Source organism: Stegastes partitus, unplaced genomic scaffold (assembly GCF_000690725.1).
Source record: "Stegastes partitus isolate 25-593 unplaced genomic scaffold, Stegastes_partitus-1.0.2 Scaffold290, whole genome shotgun sequence".
Taxonomy (NCBI): Eukaryota; Metazoa; Chordata; class Actinopteri; family Pomacentridae; genus Stegastes; species Stegastes partitus.
Genome location: NW_007578021.1, coordinates 240,288 through 261,753, shown reverse-complemented (window position 1 = coordinate 261,753; position 21,466 = coordinate 240,288). Strand labels below are relative to the sequence as shown.

The window sequence follows — 21,466 nt, the reverse complement described above, 5'->3', positions numbered from 1 at the left end:
AGGTGTGTCTCTCCAGGGAAAGCAGCTACTGTCAGGCTTCCACAAGAGTAATTAGACTTTTAAAGAAAAACAGCAGTGACTTTTATCAGCAATAACTAGCAAACATTCACGATAAAGGCCTCTCCATTTAGCTTTGACATTATGTTGACTAATGGGCAGCAGGGGGTTGATCAGCTTGTTTTTATCGCAGATGGGAACAAAGACCGACTTCTATTCTCCTCCTTTGCTAAGATAAGTGCTTCTCAAACAAAGCTGGGTTATGATTTAAAGCGGCTTCTTTGAATATGGTTTAGAAACATTTCAGAATGGAAACTCTAAACGTCTTCAGAGCAGCTCTGTATTCTGTCTTCAATCTTGTCCCAGAGTCAAAGTTTTATGGCCCCCTGTTATCTGAGACTGTGCAAACTGTCTAACCCCAAAATGTCAGCTAATAAATGTGTCGCATTACAGATGCTAATCCCTGCTGAGAATGGAGGAGCGGGGGTGGGAATTAGCACTTTCTTTTTACCCTCAGGCCCTTATAGCAGGTTGATCTGGTCATCGCTCCAAATCTATTAATACACTAAAGCTTTGTATCTTCCCAAACATGATGACTCATTCTCTTTTTTTTTTTTCCACCATTCTGCCTCCCAGTCAGCAAACATAAATGAATATTCAACACCAGTTATTTTCAGATTTTTCCCCTTTAATTCAATCTTTTCTCCAAAAACAATCTTTCCAGTCCAATTCTTTAAATCACTTTCACATTTTGCTGTGCATAAGAATATAATAAACGGTGACAAATCTTCAGTTTGAAAATGCTCCGGACAGAAAAAACGCAGATCAGCAAAGACCCCGAGCATCAAACAGCATTTCAGCAAATGGAGAAAGAAGGTGTTTCAGGGGGGAACCGAGCCGCAAAACAGCAGAAATCAGTTCAGTTTATGTTCAATTTATGTCGTCTGAGTTAGTTTTTTTATGCTCTACTACGTGACAAGTGGATTTCAAATCAGTGTGGGGCAAAGAATAACAGCGTAGTCATAATCTGAACCATGGAGGATGCAGTCAATGTCTAAAAACACACTTTTTCACATTATAAATGATTATATTTAGAAATACACAGACTTAATCAAACAATGTTTAGGATCGTTGTGTTTTTTTTCTCACAAAAATTACAGATCTGTAAAATGTCAAGAATTTTTTTCCATCAGAAGACAAAGAAATGTTTAATTTGGCACATCGTCTTTTACGTTCATTTCCTGTATTCACACACACACACACACACACAAATACCTGTGAAACAAGGCCGAAAGTTTATGATAGCTGAACTGGTGTTTCAGAGTCGGTGATACCGCAGATAAGGTTTCGTGAGAGAGCAGCGTCGATAGGGAAGGTAAGGGGAAACCAAAGTTTTGAAGCATGAAAGAGTCTGTTTTGCTCGTTTTATAAAACTGTTAAACTTAACATTTCCTCCAGCGTATAAGAAATTAAAACTACATTTTCTTCATTTCCAAATCTTTAAAACATTCCTCTGATCCAAAATTTTTCCAAAAGGTTATATATCTGTATTTAAAAAATAAAACTAAAATTTGCTCAGTCATGTCTCTCGGTGTTTGTGTGGCTGGTTGGCCCAAACAAACACAAGTTTACCCATTTCTCTAAACTCTTCGGTGTGAGGTTTCAGGTTACCATGCGCTACCCTAGTCCATTCTGTGCTGTCAGTCATTTTAATCAGACTACATTTCCCAGGACACCTCGCTCTGAAATGTATCTCTCGATCCTTTCTGGACAACAGCGTGGATTTCTCTTCCACTCGCGGTGTTTGGTATCATTCCTCACGTCATCTTAAACCTGTGGCACATTGTCAGAAGTGATACAAACATCCTGTACTGTACATACTCGGTGGAGGTTTTTTTTTTTTCTACATGTCTCGGTTTTTTTTTTTCTCGCCATTTGTACATTGTTAAAAAATATATAAAATATTAAAGAGAAAAATTTACAGGTTCACTCAGGTTAAAAACACATTTTCAATGGTTCTCCTCAAAGCTATTTACAAATCTCTGTGTGGTTACTAGTCGTCATTCAGCTGTCGAAGCAGGAGGGAGTTGTCAGTGAGGAAGAAGCAGAAAAATATACATCTGAAATGTGATATTCAGCAGCAACCGTGAGCCGCTTTGCTCGGAGTATCGGTTTTCTTTTTTAAAAATGGATTTAAAATTTTTTGGGGTCAGTTTTGCAGCAAAAAATATTATATATTAAACTGCACTGCACTTTATTTATTTTTTTAAATCAAACTCTTCTGAGTGGGATGCAAGTAGAGCAATAATCGAGCACGTTATTAGATTAATCAAAGACTACAGTAAGTGGCAGATTAATTTGTTGCATTAGTTGCAGCCCTGGACGCAGGCAGTCGTAGTTACTTGCGAGTAAACAATCATACCGTGCGTGAAAACGATGTCATTAGTGAACAGTTTTACCAGATTTCCTTGCAGCACCATGTGACGTGATAAAACCACTGCAGCTTCAAGAAGAGAGCAGACAATCACTATCATTTTTCATTCAGTGTAAATTACACAAATCCACTTTTTAAATTAACGGAAGTGGAAAAACTCAGGTGAGCCGGGCAGCGTACAGTAACACACTAAGGCAAAGACGAACTTTGCACCTTTAAATACTTTCACTGGGAAACGCAAAGCATCGATTAAAAAAAAAAAAAAAAAAGGTTTGTGGCTTTAAACTGAAACGTTTGTTGGATGAGTCAAGGCTAACCGACTCGTAACTTTGCAGGCATTAGCTGAAGTTTAACTACAAACACTGCGTCACACAATGATCCAGTTTTCAGTTTACTGAGGTAGAAACTCACTTTTATCAACTTTTAACGCAGCAACTCTCATTATATTTTTCATATTAACAGTTACATACTCCAATAGCTTTACTTTAGTTACTTTAATTTTAAATACCGGGATATACCAATTTAGTTCAATCAACTTTATCTTTAAAACAATAACAAGAATTATATGAAGAACATCCCACTTATTTGGGAAATTAAAATAAAACAGAGTGGAGTCTTGAAACATATTAATGCTTGGGTGTCTTCTTTTTAAATTAACATCCATCTAGTTTAATACATTTGCTGATATCATCATGGTTTGATGACTGTAGTCTGGAAACATTCCCCACATTGATGTGCTTTGGGGTCAATAACCATTTTATTGACTAGACAGCATATTCATTCTGCTAAAAGAAAGTAAAAATGATCATTAGTGAAATAAAACAACCCAAATACAACATTCATACAAAGTTTCTGTAAGGCATTCCTTCACGCCAGCAGAGTCTGCAGCTTCCTCTTCCCAAACTTCAGCTCACCAGTCTGCTGTTTGCCAGCAAAACAAAAAGTGTCTGTCCGAGATGTGAGCGTCTCCTGCTCAGTCTTTAACACAGTCCTGGCAATGGCTTTGGTCTGTCCTGCAGCTAAGATTAGAAATGATACATACAAGAGAGCCGCAGCTCTGTAAAGTCTTTAGATTCATGCAAGAGACTGTACAGACTTTCAGTGATCTGTCACAGGACAGGCGGCTGAGATGCAGTCCTATCTGCAGGAGGAGCCCAGCACGCTGCCCGTCGACGGCGCGGTGGCGGTCGCGCTGTAGTGCGGGTAGTTGTCGTTTGGCGGCGGGCTTGGGAGGATGGAGTTTCCATTGGTGGGGGAGCAGCTGAGCTGGAGCCTCCGTAGGTACTCAGCGTGTACGGGTTTGTGGCTCTGCAGGACTTTGATGGCCTCGTCCACGGTGAACCACTCCCGCTTACGGCCTGCAGAGGGAGACAGAGGACACGTGTGAGTCAAAGGAAGCTTCCTGTATCAGATTTATCCTGCATCACGGTAAAGCACGCATACGAATCTGATTTATTTTATGCAATTATACGGAATTAAATTATTTAAACAGCCTGAAACGAAGACACTGAGAACTTTTTTCATTTTACTACACTTTACCAAAGATATTTTTAGCAGTAGCTCATAAAAGGAATCGTCTCCTTTTATAATGACGGAAATCTTCATTAATAATGAGAAGCAGGGCTGAAATATTTTGCTGCAAGTCACCACAGGAGGCAGTGTTTGTTTAAATTTTACCCACATCTAACTGGTTTGTCTGGTTAACAACATGAACCAAAGCAGGGTAAAGGTGGACGCTCTACCTTAAGGACAACATTCACAAGGAAATGCATGCGTCTCTACACATGAAAACACCACATCTATACTTACAAATGTGCACAAATGCACAAAAATATAGAGAATGTGTGCTATAAACAAGAGCATCGAGTAGAAGATGTTGTCCACTGAGCACAAAACAAAACCTGGCTGCATACTGACAGCTGTAATATACTGCAGCCGAGGCACCACTGCACCGGAGACCCGTGGCCTAGATTTATAGGCACCTGTTGTCACTCCATACCCCGATGCCCATACAGTCTGAGTGCAGTATACCGGCCCTCTCATAAATAAAAACAAACAGCATATTGTATGAGGTGCAGCCGGCCTCGGCAGCAGCACACAGATCAGTGACTGCAGACAGTCAGGAGATGGTGAAGGGAAACTGTACCTATGTTGACAGAGTCCTCCCAGGCCTCCAGTGTTTCTGTGACAGTCAACACATACACGTACGTCCGGTGCTTTCGGTCCTGGTTTTGCTTTAAGGATGAGAAAGAAAAGAATATTTAGCCATAGACATAAGTCAATGCACCATTAAATGAAAAATACATCAATTCATGGCCAATTCTCCTGACACATTCAGGGAATTTTATTTGAATACGCGCCAGGTTTAGATGTCAGTATGAGCATTTAAAATCGCTGCAACTGCACTTTAAACCTCTGATCAACTGGTGGCTTTGAAAGGCATGTTTTGTTTTGTTTTTTCCAATCATGAATATTACAAATTGAATTAGATCGTAAAAATGTGAAGAAAAAAATATACAACTTCTGGATGGTCCTTGAACTAAACTTCTTCTGTTACACCAGTATATGTAACCAAATGCAACCCTAAAATTGTGACATTTCATTAAAATCACTTTATTCTACATAGAATTTGAAATTCACCAAAAATACATCACTTGAGGTAAACAGATTCCGTAAAAGACAAATAATTTGGCGCTCGTCAGTGCAGTCGGGAAGCCGTTAGTGACTCAGCAGCAACCAGCAGTCATGTGACAAAAATTCAGAGACGAGACTATCAGATGATCTAGGCTGAACTGCAGACTGTGTTTACACAGGAGTCAAGCACTGAAACAAATTAAGAAGTAAAATGTCTACAGTATGTAGAGCCACCCATTTATCCCCCCAGTATTGTTAACACCTGTGAACACTTGGAAAAACCCTGTACATGTTGATTCCAGGTTTCACTTTTAGTAAAATAAGTCCTGCTGTTTCCATAGAGGAGCAGGACTTTATATTACAGTGAATATTGAGTCCATAGTGAGAAAAATGTGACAGGAGCCAAAAATACTCTTTGGGGAGTTTAAGTACATATTTAAGCTCACCTCAAATACACCGAGCAGGCGTCCCAGCTTGCCCTTCACACCGGCCTGAGAAACAAAACAAGAAAAAAATGTTTTCTGTTATTTTTCTGTAGCTGCGGTCTCACAACGGAATCACTCACATAACTGAATAGAGGATGAAAACAATAGAAAAGCCGCATTCAGGCTCAGCTATGGTCTGTGTGCAAACAATAGGAATTGTGTATTACATTACAGTGTTTTTAAGAACGTCAGACCTGCCTCTGTGGACTGAACTCAACTCTAACCTCCTGTGCTTTGTTTTGACAAGCAATTACCCAAACATAAAAAAAAATCAGGACAAAACTAAAGAATAAATCCCTGTTCCTGGACGGAGGTATTTTGGGAGGGTTTTTTTTCTATTCACAGCTTCTTCAGTTTTTATAGAAACCTCCAGCCAAGTGACAATCTGAATAGGTGTAATAATCCCATATGGAGCCATGAAGATTGCTTATAGGATATGAAGTCGTTAGAAAGGACTTAAGGACATTATATAATAAGAGCCAATCATTAGCAGTGTGCTATCGCCTGGAGAAAACCTGGCACCAAACCAGAAAGAGTGCTATTACGGAAATGTAACTATGCCCCCTCATAACAGTTGTTTTATTAATTCAGACGTACTTGGCGAGAATTAGATTACTGTCAAGACATATGACATCTGTCCTTTTCCCTGCTCAGCATACTTCACAAGTGTCACTCTGTCCCACCGATGGGCGCAGCGGGACAGACTGCCGGCTCTGTGAATGCGCAGGAATCCAGCAAAGAGCCAAGTTTAGACCGCTGACGTGGCCGAGAACACAAGGTTCTCAACCGGCAGGACCTCTGAAATACCATCGGACTCCTCAGTCACCCAGCGACTGACACTGTGGCCCTTCAAACATCTCGCCCTTGGCATGCAACCGTGCACCTTCAAGTCTGACTACTTGAGCGTGTGTTTTTTTTTTTCTAACTGGAAACGGTGTGAGATGGTCTCATTTGTCATCTGTTTGAGATCAATTTTAGGAATCAAAACATCGCAGGTATCTTGTTTTCTGCAGCCACGCCAATGACAGCTGAATTATGCTCCTCCTCTCTCTTTCCTTTAAATATGACGTGTCTCCAAGCAGTGCTCCCCTTAGTGACACAAATATCTTGGACTAAAATAAAACTACTAGCCTCGATACCTGTAGCGTTCTGTGCACTGCCTTCTAAAAAATGTGGGAGCTATGTGAAAAATCCTGCAGTTTGAACACAGATATCTGCAGCAACAGAGCACTTTTACAGCAGCTGGAACACGGAGACATTTACAGAACCCAACCAGCACCTTTCCCCGTCACATTTCACTCTGGTGCAACACTGATGCATATAAACCTGTGTGTCATAAATACTTTTGCTTCTGCATGTAAAAGAATTGACACAATATCTGTATTTTCCCACTAGCAGAAGAATCTATGCGATACAAAACCTATTCTAAAATAACCATGTGCAATATTGTTATTTTCAACATTCAAAGGAATACGTGCAAAATCTACATTTCTACAAATAAGAGATTCTGCCCAGTATCTACAGTACCTGTGTGTATATCCAGTTTTCTTGATTTTTCTACTGACTTCCCTATACTTTTTGCACTACATCTTATCTCATTGCATTGTTAAAAGCAGATTTTTTTCTTCGACAGGCAGTCCTTGGATGTAGGTTACGACTAAAAAGCTGGTGTGATGTGACCAGTGATGCAGACTTTAACCTTTACCTCGTCTCACCATCTGCTCGTTTTATGATTATGACCTCACTTTTGGAGCCGATACTTGGCTTCGCCGATATTAAAACAAAACCAAGCCGATCCACCGATTTGCTCACCTCCTCGAACACCTCTCGCACGGCGGCGCCACACGGCTCCTCCTCCGGCTCCATCCCTCCTCCGGGGACGATCCACTGGTCCGGGTGCCGACTGCTGCTGACCAGCAGAACCTGCAGAAGAAAACGACGTTAGGAAACCGTGTTGACCTTTTTATTTCGCCGTACAATGAGGATGTGTGACAGGGAGAGCTCTCACGTTTTGCCTTTTTTTAACTTTAATTTAGTTTGAAGGAACCTTCTTTTCAGCACACAGTGGCGCTTTCAGAGGCTAAATTCATTTACAGTGGCCTTGACTTGACTCAATTTGTCACGTAGCACAAAGTGAGGGTTTGACGTGAGCCTTAACCCTTTGGACTCAGGAATCAAGGACAAGATGACAAATGATTGGTGGTGCTGCTTGCAGAATATCTATTTTGTGTTCTGCGTGAAATTAGTACATGGAAGTGATGGAAAATGTAAGATAAATGATTCACTCTCAAGTCTTCATTCTTAAACATTTGAATAATTACACACTGACCTTGTGTTTTTGACTCAAATGAAAATTGAATGACATTTTAGAGGCTTATTTTTATTCTCAGTGCAAACTTTCTACTTTTTTTCTGATTTTCCTTCTGTCTGTGAGGCTTCAAGCACCTGTCATCTCTGACAATACCATTTTTGACATTTCCTTCCAGTCTGGTAATCAAGCTCAATCAACCCCAGCGTGGACGTGTTTCCACCACAACACCACCCCGCCGAACAATGCGTGTAAACCCGGCGTGAGCCTCTAAAATCCTGCCGGTGCTCCCCTGAGTGGCCCGCCAGGGTTTTGAATTACACTACAGTTGCAAAGTACAGCGATGTGCGCGGATCAGATGTGCCTGCGTCTGCGGTTTCTGGAAGGATCCGTACGGCAATCAAAACAGACACGGGCGCACCTGCTGCAAACATTATCACATTTGAGCGGAGCAATTCAATCGTCATTAACACATTGGGGCCAGTTGTCAGGGGCCGAGGTCGTAATAATATCAACAGGCAGTAAAGGGGGAAACAATGACGCAGGATTCAGTTACAGTCGGTTCTGATTCATGTGCATTTGATCAAACCTACAGCTTTTTATTTCGCATGCAAGTGGGCAAAAACATCTATTAGGCCAGTGAGGTTGAGGCAAAGAGGCCATGAACTTGTTATCATTAAATTAGCTCATCAGTGTAGGAAATACTCTGCAGCACACACCAAGCAGTGAATGTAAATATAAATGTATTAAAGAGAGAAACGTGTGTTAAGCAGCTTGTGCAGCAGATGGTGACATCTTCCACCGCCACCCATCTGATCACCATACCCAGTAATCTGCCAGCGGAGTCAGTCTGTCACTTAATCCGATCTGAGCTTTCTTATAGCTTCCTATAGTTTTCTCTAATGAGATTGTGGCCGCGGCTCCCAGAGGCCTTCTGAGGCTCTTCTGGAGGCCAAAACCAATAATACGGCACATGCTCCGGGGGGGACCTGGACGCTTCCTCACGTGCTGCTCACCTCCACCACCTGCTCGGTACGATATAGGTTAAGAACGAGCGAGAGCGGGTGGAGGCGACGGGGTGCGAATGTCGAACATGATGACGCGGATTAAGTGCGTGCGCGCTCGGTAAACATTTCCCGGAGATGAAACGGTTCTTGAAACAGGTGTTTATCCTATATGAGCAGGTGTAATGTTATACGGCGTACAGTGAACGGCATATGTTAAAGGAAGGGGCATTAACACGCTCAGTACAAGCAGTTCTGGTTCAGTGGGTGACGTCTTCTCAGAAGCGTGCAAACTGGAAGAAATGTGCAAAGTTGAACCTGGTAACCTGCCTGAGTGAGCTCTTTGATGAATAAGATGCCAGGGAGGTCATTTAAAACAAACTGAAAGTGAACTTTTGTGCTTTAAATCACTGGGGGGGGGAGGAGAAGGTGCTGATTAGTTTTCTTTGGGAGATTCAGATGACCTTTTTGATTCTGTGTCTCATTAAGATTCTATTTGACCTCCTTTTTCAATGTGAATGTCACCAGCCAGCAGTCTGTTTTCATTATCAAGAAGTTCCACGCAGCGTCCAGCTATTTCAGTGGCATGGCGTCATAAAAAATTCATCCCTTCCTTTTTTTTTTATTGTTCTGGGTGTGTTAAGAGATTTCAGAGCGCTGCAACCTCCGGGCCTCACCGTCCGACTGTGTGCGAGTGTGTTGAGCTGCTGCCAACGAGGCTTAAAGGGAGATCACTGGTGTCAAAGCGCCCTAAGCCGACAGTGTGGGGATGTATACAAAACAAAAGCCACGCAGCTTCCGGGGCAACAAGGACAAAAAGCAGGTTTCTGCTCGGCTTGTTCTGCTTTTATGTCTTCCTCGCTGCTGCTCGTTGGTCCATCCTCGTAAACACGGCACACAGGCCTCGTTTGAGTTTGATCTAATGAATGTAGGAATGTAGAGTGTCGAATCCACATATTACAAACTGTATTTAATTAACTATTTGCTTCTTCACATGCGCCTCTGAGGTGAATACAGCTGCAGGTTTCATAAGGGGGAGCAGCAGTGTCATGGTGCTGCCTTTGAGCTAAAAGACAAGTCAGCAAAAAGAGACAGTTTGTCGTTGTAATAAAATCAAGCCTGAGCTGATCGTTCTGCATCATCATTAGAACAGTTTCCATTCATGTGTGTAAAAACAGCTGGATGAAACCAACAGAAAAGTCACATTTTTCCATGTCGTTTCCAGCATTTGCGCCCCCTTCCTTCCTCTCTTACAGTCTAATGGCACCAGCTGCTTATCCTGACATGCTAAACTTCTAATATTCAACTGCATTTCAATGAGCGACTGTTCACATTACTGTCACAAATTAAGCTGCAAATCCAGACACCACAGCACATGTTGGTTTTAAACCAAGTGAAAGAGGAGAGTCCAGTAACTGTGACCATCAAAAGCATCAATACCACATATCCAAAGTGGCATAAAATGAACAGAAAAAGACCGTTAAACTATTATCCGTGACTAAAGTTTCATATTCGTGACAACTCTAGTTTCTTGCTTTGACTGAAGTTCAACACCAACCACCATGTTCCAACTTTAACTTTTACTTTCCAACCATCTTTTGCCACTTTCAGTTTTATTTCAACTTTTATCTGTTCCTTTACTACTTGAACTGATTATTAATTACTTCTACACAACAGTATTGCCCCATTTCTACCTATATCTCATTGCTAATCCTTATCTGTTTGGTTGCCGACTTCTTCTCAAGCATCACACGGTGTTGACTTAATATCAGGGCAGAATTTTTAGAACAAATATTGTAATTTGTTGTGCGATTTAATTCTTCAGAGTCAAGCTTTGGTTCACTAATATTCACTGTGTAAGAGATTTAAAGCATGTGACCACCTAAGATATGATCAAAATATGAACTGCTCTATATTCTAATGCATGAATTAAAGCTGGTTTGGAGGTAGCGTGTTGTGGTATGAGCCCTTTTATTACAGAGTAACAGCTGGAAACTACACTGAAATAGTAGTTTATTGACTCAGTGAATTTTTACACTTTTTACACACGTACACAACTACTGCTCTTCTTCAGAATCTAAGTTTCCAATGTTGGTTCTGGTTCAGCGGAGGCCATTTTTCTGCACCATGGATGTCATGTTTTTGTGGGTTTTGTGGGTGTTTCTTGTTTATGTAGTCACTTCTGAATGGTGATCATGACTGTCACACAAGCAGCACTGTATGGAAACATCAAAACAATAACACCAAAGTTTAAACTTTGTATCCTAAACTGCAGCATTTGCAATTTAGTCATTGCATTGTTTTAAACCAGTCACTTGAAAACGATTAATTGTTCAGCCTTACTTAATATGCAGATGTGTATTTTTTTAATCAAATCTATATTAAATCAAATTATGACTTGTACTTTGTGAATTTCGTAGCTCTATTCTACGATCTCTCGATGTGCTTCTTGGTAACTGTAGAAAAAACAGCACGCAACAACCCCCGACTGTAAATCCTTCACTTTAAAGAGACACATATCTATGCTACACACAGCACTTCACTTTTTAAAAGCGCTCCTGTAACTTTTGACAAGCATAAATAAAACAGCGATGCTTTACAGGCTACGATGTGCAGAGAGAGAGAAAAAAAAAGAAAAAGCAAAACAAAATAACTCACACCACCCTGATAGATAGGTCAACGGTCAGCTGACAGCTAAACTCCGAGCACAGAAAACACACTTATATTTGGAAAGAAGGTCAGGATGAAACCTCAGAGGGAGCACTGTAGTGTTTGCCAGTGACATTTTACCGTTTTGCGGCTCACGCTACTTCCCAAGAACCATTCCCACCCACCCCCAGTGTGAAAAAGGACACGAAGTACACGTACAGTAAGTAAAGCACTGCAGACCAATACCAAACTAACCTGCTGTTAGCTGATCTGTCTCTTATCCAGAAATCAATCTATCAATGCAAATACAGACAAGTTTAAGCCTTGAAGCCTGAACCGAAACGACACTGAATCAGCCTGTAAATTGGAAAAGCCATAGAATTTATCAACTGTTTGATAACTACAATTAAAATATGCAGCTTTCTTGAATTGCAGATAACAGAACAAGCACTGGTAGTAAAACACAATTTATGACAGCGAGTACTCTGGCATGGCCTCAGACGGGGACAGAAGGCAGGAATATTCTGCAGGACATAAACACCTCCTCCTCCTCCTTCTCCTCCCCAGGGAGGAACGCCTGGAGCTGTCAAATAAAGAAGGCTCCAAAGGCCACGTCGAGCCGGGAGGAGAGAATGATGGAAAGTCGTGGACACTCAAGAGCACGAGTGCAGAGGCACAATCGATAGTGCTCAGACAGTAATGCAGTCGCTGCACTACACAGCTACAACCAGAGCAGTAACAAACAGTGAATATCAGGGAGCCGGAGACTCTGAACGCCTACATTTCTCATCCTCCTGCACTGATAAGCTCCTCCTGTCACTTCCAGTGCGACAATATTTACAATCTGCTGTAGTGCTTTAAACATCTCCCTGCTGGGTTATAAAACAGTTGTTTTGATCCGAGTTTCACTTCTCTTTTACGCTAAATAATCTTATGACATTACCTCAGGTTTACTCTGATAAACGTCTCTGTTAGACTCTGACTGATAAGAGTTTGGTGCATATGAGGCTGCTTCTATGTCAAAAAAAAACTAAATATTGGTACAATTTTAAACTTTGAAATCAGAAATTAACATTACAACTCAAAGCTGCAGTAAGTGTGACATATTGTGACTGCATAAAGCTGATATTGTGAACCTGACTGTTTACACATTCAAGAGTAACATTAGCATTCATACACAGTCCTCTTTCTAGCTGTGTGATGTAGCAAGCACATTTTTCACTCAGTTTTAGCCCCATTTTCAGTCTCCTCCACTTCCTTAGCTAAATATTGCTCAAGTTTGGAGCTGGTAATGGAATTTTTGGACCTGTCGGCAAAAAAAAAAAAACAACAACTGGTTGCCACTGCAGCTGTTAAAAAACCAGCTGAGTAAAGCAGTGAGACTGAACCAAAACAGCAAAACTGGAGGCAAGAAAACCAAAACAATGAGCATAAAGTTGTTAAAAAATGCTAAACTGCAGTCAGGCAATAATTCCCAATAGATTTGTCGCTATAAACAACCCACATCACCTTACACTAGGTCATTTAATCAATTGTTAATACAAAAATATTGATTACAGAAGCTTTAAAGCCATACAGGCATTACAGTTTGATTGGATTATTGCTGAACCACGAGGCCACTGTGATGAAGTCACCTCAAGAACGCCACCAAATTTGTTGCTTTCACTTCCCAACAACCAACAAAAATACTGTTGATAAGTTTCAACAAAATTCAGATTTAAGTATTTATAATTAAATAGTAACTGGTTTCAATTTGAGATAAGAATAAGAATGTATAGACATCATGGAGGAAACAGTGCACTGCTTATTTAATTATGGGTTTCTACAACCTACCACTGCTTTATTACAGGCATAATAATTAAAGAGGCTCTCCAGGCGACACGAGGCCTCTGTAATTCTCTTGCTGGTAAACTCAGGTGGCCTCCTCTGCTATCATTGCCGTCCCTCTGCACTGTCAGGTTCCCTTTTTCCCCTGTTGGGAGTTTAATTGCTGTCACAGAGTAGCTCGCCCTGAGGGCTCTGCTTTCTCCTTTCCTGTCCAAAACAAAACAGCTGAGCAGCACATACAGCTCCTATTTCACCACAGTTGGGTGTCCAGTGTCCGGGAACTGATTCTGTGTGCGCGCAGTCATGTGGTTAAGGAAAGCAAAAGGTATCACAAAGCCCAACATCTCAAGCTTCGCTGAGACAGCCATTGTTTGCACCCCAATTACAATCAGAGCATCAGATTGGGTCTCTTACTTCCAGCAGTATCATCTTTGTGAGTGCGTGAGTAGACATGCCTGTCAAAGCCTGAAAATCCTGAGAGGGGTGGTCACACCTACACAATTCTGTTGTCACAATATTCCTTGACTGTCCTGACTGTTCATGTCTAGTCATAGGAAAAGAATTAGGATGTACAAGTTCTGAGAAACATTTTGCAAGAGTGAAGGAACGCAGGTACAAAGTGTTGCAAAACAAAGAGAGTGCATGACGTACTTCTGATTTTACGTCAGCAACTTTGCAAAATATCTAAATCTCTTTGATGGCTTCACATCCTCACACAAGGACGGCATAACATCTCGCATATGTAAGCGAGCAGATCTGCTGCATCTAAATTTTTAGATACGAGTGTTGTACAGCCAAACACCAGACGGCCCAGGGGGGAGCGCTTTCTGCCAGCCGAGTGACACCAGACTGGGCTGTTTTTACTGTATATTGTGTAACACTTTGTTTATGCCACGCTCTAAGAGGAGGCTAAATTTAGACAAGCAAGAATATGAAGGAGAGAGCCTCGACTTATGGACACAAATATGGCTTGCTAGTGAAATATTCATGGCTGCAAACCACAAACGAAAACAAAAGCAGGACGATGAAGATGAACACAACTCAAAGCATGACGTATAGATTAATATCAAAGGGTACTATTTCCCTCTCAATAGGAAGTGGTTGCCAAAAAAGTACATGTAAACAAACGGCAGTCTGTGTTGAATCACGTTTTTTCTTTTTTTTGTTCTTATGTGTCAAAGCTTTTAGACTGACTTAGACCAACCCTTTTACTAAACTATATTTACTTTGTTAGTTCTATCCCCTGCAGCTTTTGACCCATTTGATGTGTCATCTATATTAGCTATGGGTCAGTGGGCTTGTTGCTGTTTGTGTACGTTGCATGCAAAACACTAGTTACATGAGTTACTCAAAGTAGTTTATGTCTAGAAATCCAAAAACATCGTTTTGTAGGATTTTGCATTTCTGTAGCACCACATAACTGGTAATGGCATGTTGTGGCACATTTTACTTTCATGAAAACAATCTGCAGCTCGTACAATTTGGAGATAAACACAACACAAACTATGACATACAACATAATACGCTGCTGTTTACACTGCCTGCTCAACAAAAACAGGTTAGATATAGATATTGCCAAAAAGTAAATGTAAACAAAAAACATTATTTATCTATTAAATGTCTATTTTGTTAGTTTAACCTTTCCTGAAGCACCACAATGCTTCGTTTAAAGTGGCATGTTATAGCATTTTAGTTATATCAACATAAAAATGATTTGGAGATAAACGCAACACAGTGAGCAATGCTAACAGAAACAAAGAAATGGTTAAATATAGATTTTGCCTAAAAGCAAACGTGAACAAAAATATTTTTTGTCTCTTGAACGTCATTTTTTGTGGGGTTTGAATACCGTTTGTTACAATTTTCCACACTGACTTACACTAAACCTTATACTAAATTGAATGTATTTACTTGGTTAGTTCATCTTGTGCAGCTTTTGACCTGTTTCATGTGTCATCTGTACTTGATATGGGTCACTGGGCTTCTTGTTCGTCTTGTCTTTGGATGTCACAGCTATTGTATTATTCATAAAGCTGAAAAAAAAAACCCATACTGTGATTCTTTTGACGGATACTCTGTCACTGTGAGTCATGATTTCAGTGGGAATTATCATTTCTGCATTTGCTTTCTACTGAAAACGAATGTAAAACTGATTATATGATTTCTGCATGTTCAGTGATGATGAATAGGACATGACATCTCTGTGAGCAGCACAATGCTTCATTTCAATAGCGTGCTGTGACACATTTCAACTTTATTTATCTAGATTAACTGTTCATGCCTTATTATTAATTAGGTTTAGAAAGCTACCAAATCCCCCTATGAGGTGGATCTAAAGTATCACCTAGAGAAGTCTTTAAGGCAGAGCAACATTATGTGTCTGTCAGCTCTCATTCATTATTTACATGGTGAAGGTCCCTTTAAATCCTCATCCACATAATTGCTACGCAGCTGCCCGCTCGAGGCCGGCGGGATGCAGCAGAACCGTGAATGGCCGTTACTCTGTCACGGATGCTGTGTCGGTATTAAAAGCCAAGTGACGCCACGTTTCATCGGTATATTTAGTAATATCTCCGTGGCCTATATTCCCCGTCCCGTCACTCGACACGAGCCCACGTTAAACCTGCTATTAAGGGAAACGTGCGGCAGAGCAGCGCCTCGCCCCCCTCTCGCTCTGTTAGCCGCGTCAAGCTAGCCAACAAGCTAAACAGACGTAGCGCGGAGTCACCTTCAAAATAAGAGCGCTACCTGAGCTGACGCGGCTGTTTCCAGCGGAGTTTAACATCGCGGGGTTTTATTTTGAAAGTCGTACGTTGCCAAGCAGCGTCGTCTTGACAACAGCGCTTTTTCTCCTTTCTGCTCCTGAAACTAGCCTAAACTGGATGGCCCGAGGCGCATCAGCAACACAAACCACAACAGTGTCCTCTAGCAGAAACACCATGAATGTAGCTGCACAAACAAAGAAACACCATAAACCAAACCCCAATAAATGTTATCAAAGGATATTCCCTATTTTATCCATGAGCGCCCGTTCTGTGTGAATGACTGGGTGCACATTGATGTGGAGGGACTAGGCCACAAAGTCACAACACGGCACCGCTGCAGACTGTTGTTAAACACAGCTGCCTTACCTCCTCCTCACGTTCATTCTTGAAGCACAGACACGCCGCTCTCTTCTTGAAGCCATCTCCGTCGTATGTCCTGGTCTGGTTCGGCTTGAGCTTCATTGTGAATTAAATAACTGCCTCCTTCAGAAAAGAACCGGCAAAAAAAAAAACAAGAGGGGTGGTCCAACGAGTTAACAGCAGAGCCGCCGCATCGCTGCTGCTGCTTCTCTCTGCATCCGTGGATCCGAGGCACTCAGTCACAAGAGGAGGGTTATCTGGAGACAGACTATCCCGGATTTAATGTTTTCCTCACGCAGGTCAAAGCTCCAGGTGGTACCTGTGATCTCCAGTCGACAGTGAGTGTGTGCAGCCCCACAGAGAGAGATCTTATGTAGACTACAGCCTACACAGCACAGCCCTCCTCTGGATCCATTTGCGCATGGCCGCTGACTCAGTACAATGAGCAGGCAGCTGGAGCTTCAGTCACTCCTCTGAGGCTGCGCGCAGCTCATTGGCTGGGCCGCTCTGAGTGGGCGGGGCCACGCTTCTGCTCAAAACAGTCCTAAACATTTCCAGCAGTGCTGCAGGGGCCTGTGATCCAGAGTGAGTTAACCAAACAAGTCAGGCTTATTCCAGTTAGTCTGACTTACTCTCAGGTTATTTCAGTGACATAAACAGTTCAAGCTCAGTTACTGTGGCAGGCTATGCTGGGAGACTAACCTGACAGGCCTGCAACGATGCCAGTTTGACTAAGCTGGGTTGACAAAACCTATAATCAAAGTCAGACGTGACACAATGGTGGTTATTAATTTTATTTGTCAACCAGGTTTTCTTCTTCAGACTCGTTCACATAAAAGGGTAAACATGTCATGTGACTGTTTTTCTGCTCAAAATGGACCAATCATGTGTTGCTGCAGTCAAGAAGAACTGGTTTTAATAATGGAAAGTTATGACAACTAGAAAAGGTAAAAAAAAGGAAAAAACTTGCAAAAAATGCAAGATAGGAATGCTGTTTAAAATGATTAATCGTGCAGCTTCATATATTTGTTTTACAGCAGCTACTTATGTCTGTCTTGACAGCTGCAGTTTAAAGCTGGTTTTAACTTTATTCTTTATTGTCAGGGCTTAGCACAAAAAAAAACATGTTTATGTATTTTCTGCATCTCCACCTTAATACATGTATGTTTCTGTGACAATGCAACATATAGAGTGTGTAATGCTATGACTGCATGGCTTCATTCAGTGTCATTAATAACACACAGCTCGACAGGTTTGCAGATATAACAAATTCCCTCAGCTGAGAATCTGTATCACTCAGGGATTCGTCAGGGAATGAATTGGTGTAACGGTGGTGTTTCTTACAGCTGTATAAATCCAAAAGTCCTCCAGAGCATTTGGCACCATGGTGATCTAGCAGGTTAAAAGAGAACCACAGTGGATTTTAAGGTCAACATACCTCGCTAATCTGCTAATTTTTCTTCATAGCAGTGGCCTCTGGTCCAGGGCAGGCCAACTGTCAGGCTAAGCCTAAATTGTTGCTTAGCTTGAGAAAACAGGTAATCAAAATATGTTTCTGAAAACATTTGAAGAAAGAAATAATCCACTGAATCTGTCTTCACTGTTTAGATCTGCAGTGGTTAGTTTAAAAGAGGGATTACATGGCTCATTTGGCCTGGGATTCTCCAGGAGGAGCTGGAAAATGTTGCTCACGAGATTGAAGTCTGGAATGACCTGCTTACCCAGAGAAAAGGAAAAACGTGGATGGATGCATCGATCCAAAAAAATTCACAGAATTTCAGCTTTAATGAATATTATCTTGAATAAATTACACAATGATGAATGACAGGAAGTAGACCCATACGTGTTCAATTTTATGATATGTGACATCAAATGTTTTGGCTTCTGCTACATTAAATAGGTCTCAGTCTAAATTGCTCCAAAAGAATGTTAGTATTTAACACAATAACTGTAAAAAGCAAGGGATACATTGACCATAAATGTATAGCCATCTTGGAAACGTCTATCAGGAAAATAGAGGAGACATGTAAACTATATTAGAATATGCACTGGTTAATATATGTTAAACAATGTCCAAACAGTAAACTTAGCTGTTTAGTTGATGAATGATTTGTGTCCTTTTTTGTATATTATGGTGTTTCTTGTCATTTATGAGGTGGTAAACAGAAGAGCGAATACAAGCAATTAGCTTGACTACTTGAGCCTGAATCAAATTAGCCTGATTTTGTTAACTTGAGTTGACCTTTATGGACCCACTTTAGCCCCGACTGATTTATTAGCTTCATTCAGGTCATGTGTTGGACTTTATTCTCCACTTTTCTTAGCATGCTTTATGGAACAGGCATGAAATAATATTTCCTGTATATATAATTTATTTATTTATTTATTTTTACCTAAAGTGTTTCTAAATGCTGTTTAAAGCATTCTCAACACTCCCAGGAATTGGGAAATACTCTTTTCTTTCTTTGCTAATCTAAAAATCATCAAATTTTAAGTGCTGAGTATATAGAAATAACTCTCCTATGAGTGACAACACCCCAATTCCCAGAAAACAATACACATGACAAGACCTCAGTGTCCTCTGGAGCTGCAGCTTTGATGTTGCTGCGGTGCATAACTAAAAGAAAAAAACCTCTTCCTTTAAATAGACAGTGTGACAGTATTTATGCTACAGTGACAGCTTTACACTTCAAACAAGAGATGTTAGTATTGTTAGAGAAACACTGTAAGTCATTCTAGACTTTATGGTCTAAATATTCTCACTGTGAGATCTCGTGTGACGACTGCAAAGGACAACAAAAGTCAAAGCACACAGAAAGAAGCAACAAATTAATGTTTCTAAATTACAGTGTTGTGTAATTCAGAGAGAATACAGATTCATTAAATTCACTGTATTTGGGGCTTTTTCTAACAGACAGCAGACAAATCACATATTTTCAAAAATAGTAATTTGTTTTTATGTGTGTGACCATAAATGTACTGTTTCACTTTCACTGGCTAAAGATATCATTATTTTATGGATATTTGCTGGGGTTTTTTTTTTTTTTTTTTTTTTTTTTTTTAGAGCATTTGAACATAACAGTATTCAACAGTTTTTACTTTGTTTGTTTGTTTGTTTGCTTGCTTGTTTTGGCACTCTTACAGCATAGTTTTTTTTAACTGGATTTTTTTGTACAGTGTTTTTAAGTGGCTGCAAGGTGGCTCTGTGGTTAGCACCATTGCCTCGCAGCAAGAAGGTCGCTGGTTCGCCTCCCGGTGAGGACACCCAGGATCTTTCTGTGTGGACTTTGCTGTCTCTAAGTGTAGCCCTGTGATAGACTGGTGACCTGTCCAGGGTGTCCCCTGCCTTCACCCTAAGTCAGCTGGGATAGACTCCAGCCCCCCACGACCTTAGTGAGGATTAAGCGGTGTATAGATAATGGATGGATGTTTTTAAGTGATTCCGGTTAAGAATCCTGGTGTTGTACATGCCTGCTCACTGCCCTGACTTAGTTAGACCTAAACATTAAAATGCCTTCAGTTAAAAAGGTCTATTCTTAAAAGTGAAGCTCAACTGACACAGACAGATCATCCTGGAAATTAAAGGTTATGAGTTAAATCCCTCCTCATGCCACCCCTCTGCTCTGCTTGATCTCCACGTTATGTGAAACACAGAAATCAAAGCTTTAAAATCCCCCAAATATGTGTTAATCATATTATTTATAACCCACCAGGACCGGAGCCCCACCTCTTCCCAGATTGTTAAGGCTCAGCTCATTATTAATGCCATTCAGATCCGACAAATAAAATCCCCCGTGTTATAATATCTATTTGTCATAAAGCACTCGACCATAACTATTTTATTGCACGTTATCGTGGCAAGTTCCACCTTTCACATTTTAAAGATAGATTCAGTCTCCCTTTATTTACATGAAGTTTTTCAGTACATTCAAAGTAACTTGCTGCTTCAACTAAACACTGGTTTAAGCATCACCTCCTACATTCTGCTTTCAGGGTGTTTCTGATGAATTTTTGCACAAGATCACGTACTACATCCTCAGTCTACTGTGTTGGGAAATCAGTCGGTGACTCCCAGGTTTTGCTGAATTTACATCATGACTGCGGTCATTTTTGTGTCAATCCCTACCAATGGGGAAGAGCTGTTTACACAATCGGTTAAGCACACGGCATTGGAGGTATTTATCAGAATTATTTGAGGTTTGTGAAAGCTGAGGGTCAGAGGTCTCCATGTTGCAACACTTTTCTTTTTTGAGCTGGATTGTCTTTGTGAATAAGAGCCACTCCTGGATAAACACATTAGAGTCAAATCTGCATCAGATCATATCTCCTGGCGCTCCCATGTTCTGGCTACGTTCATATTAAACTCACATAATGTCAAAGGAATGAAAAACGCCATCCCTTCCTTCTATCAACAGGTGGGGTTTCTGACTCTGTAGCTGCACTGTGAGCAGCTGTAACTTATTAACTGATTAAATGCAGCTTCAATTACATCATTTAAACCCGCAGCAGATAATGAAATCATAGCTTGAAGGAGGCAGAGTAGATTCATGTGTTAATGACACATGGTTGAGGTGAAACCTGTTTCCAGATGCTGTAACAGCCTCCTCGGTTCACTTTTGACCTGCAGGCTGAGCAGGACCCGCATGTCGCAACACTGCAGATAACACCGAAAGCCGAATCACTTCCCGAAGATCAATAAATAACAATCAAAGTTGGCCCAAGACAGAGACAATCCACTTGTTTGTGAAGATTATCAAGTGATTCTTTATCTTATCTGACCTCCTAGTGGGTTGTTAGAAGACAATATGCTGACAAAATTTGGCAGGTTAATGCCTGTGACTTAGCATCATATTAACATTTGACTCTCAGTTGATATCTAGGTACTTGGGTTGTGCATTTCAGGGAAGTATATTTAGTCCATTCCTTTGGGCCAGACTCAGATATAACAACTTTTAGATAGATTGCAATGAAATTTTGAACTGAAAATGAATCTAGCTGACTTT

The 21,466-nt window shown here is 40.9% G+C and overlaps 1 protein-coding gene across 1 annotated transcript; it reads right to left on the bottom strand.

Annotated features, from left to right (window-relative positions):
• Nucleotides 1–667: 667 nt before the first annotated feature.
• On the bottom strand, nt 668–16,852 carry LOC103358110 (diphosphoinositol polyphosphate phosphohydrolase 3-beta-like). Its single transcript, XM_008282932.1, has 5 exons — nt 16,470–16,852; nt 7,363–7,473; nt 5,512–5,556; nt 4,578–4,665; nt 668–3,789 (listed from the first exon to the last, which is right to left on the bottom strand). The coding sequence occupies exons 1-5, from the start codon at nt 16,563–16,565 to the stop codon at nt 3,569–3,571; spliced, it is 561 nt and encodes a 186-aa protein (XP_008281154.1). The 5' UTR covers nt 16,566–16,852; the 3' UTR covers nt 668–3,568.
• Between the last annotated feature and the right edge of the window lie 4,614 nt (nt 16,853–21,466).

What these genes read in the sequence shown, in the direction of transcription:
- LOC103358110 (XM_008282932.1), bottom strand. Translation starts at nt 16,565, where the DNA reads ATGAAGCTCAAGCCGAACCAGACCAGGACATACGACGGAGATGGCTTC. An exon ending in AGAATGAACGTGAGGAGGAG is followed by an intron (nt 7,474 to 16,469) that starts GTAAGGCAGCTG and finishes TTTCTTCTGCAG; the next exon opens with GTTCTGCTGGTCAGCAGCAG. An exon ending in GGAGGACTCTGTCAACATAG is followed by an intron (nt 3,790 to 4,577) that starts GTACAGTTTCCC and finishes CTCCCTCTGCAG; the next exon opens with GCCGTAAGCGGGAGTGGTTC.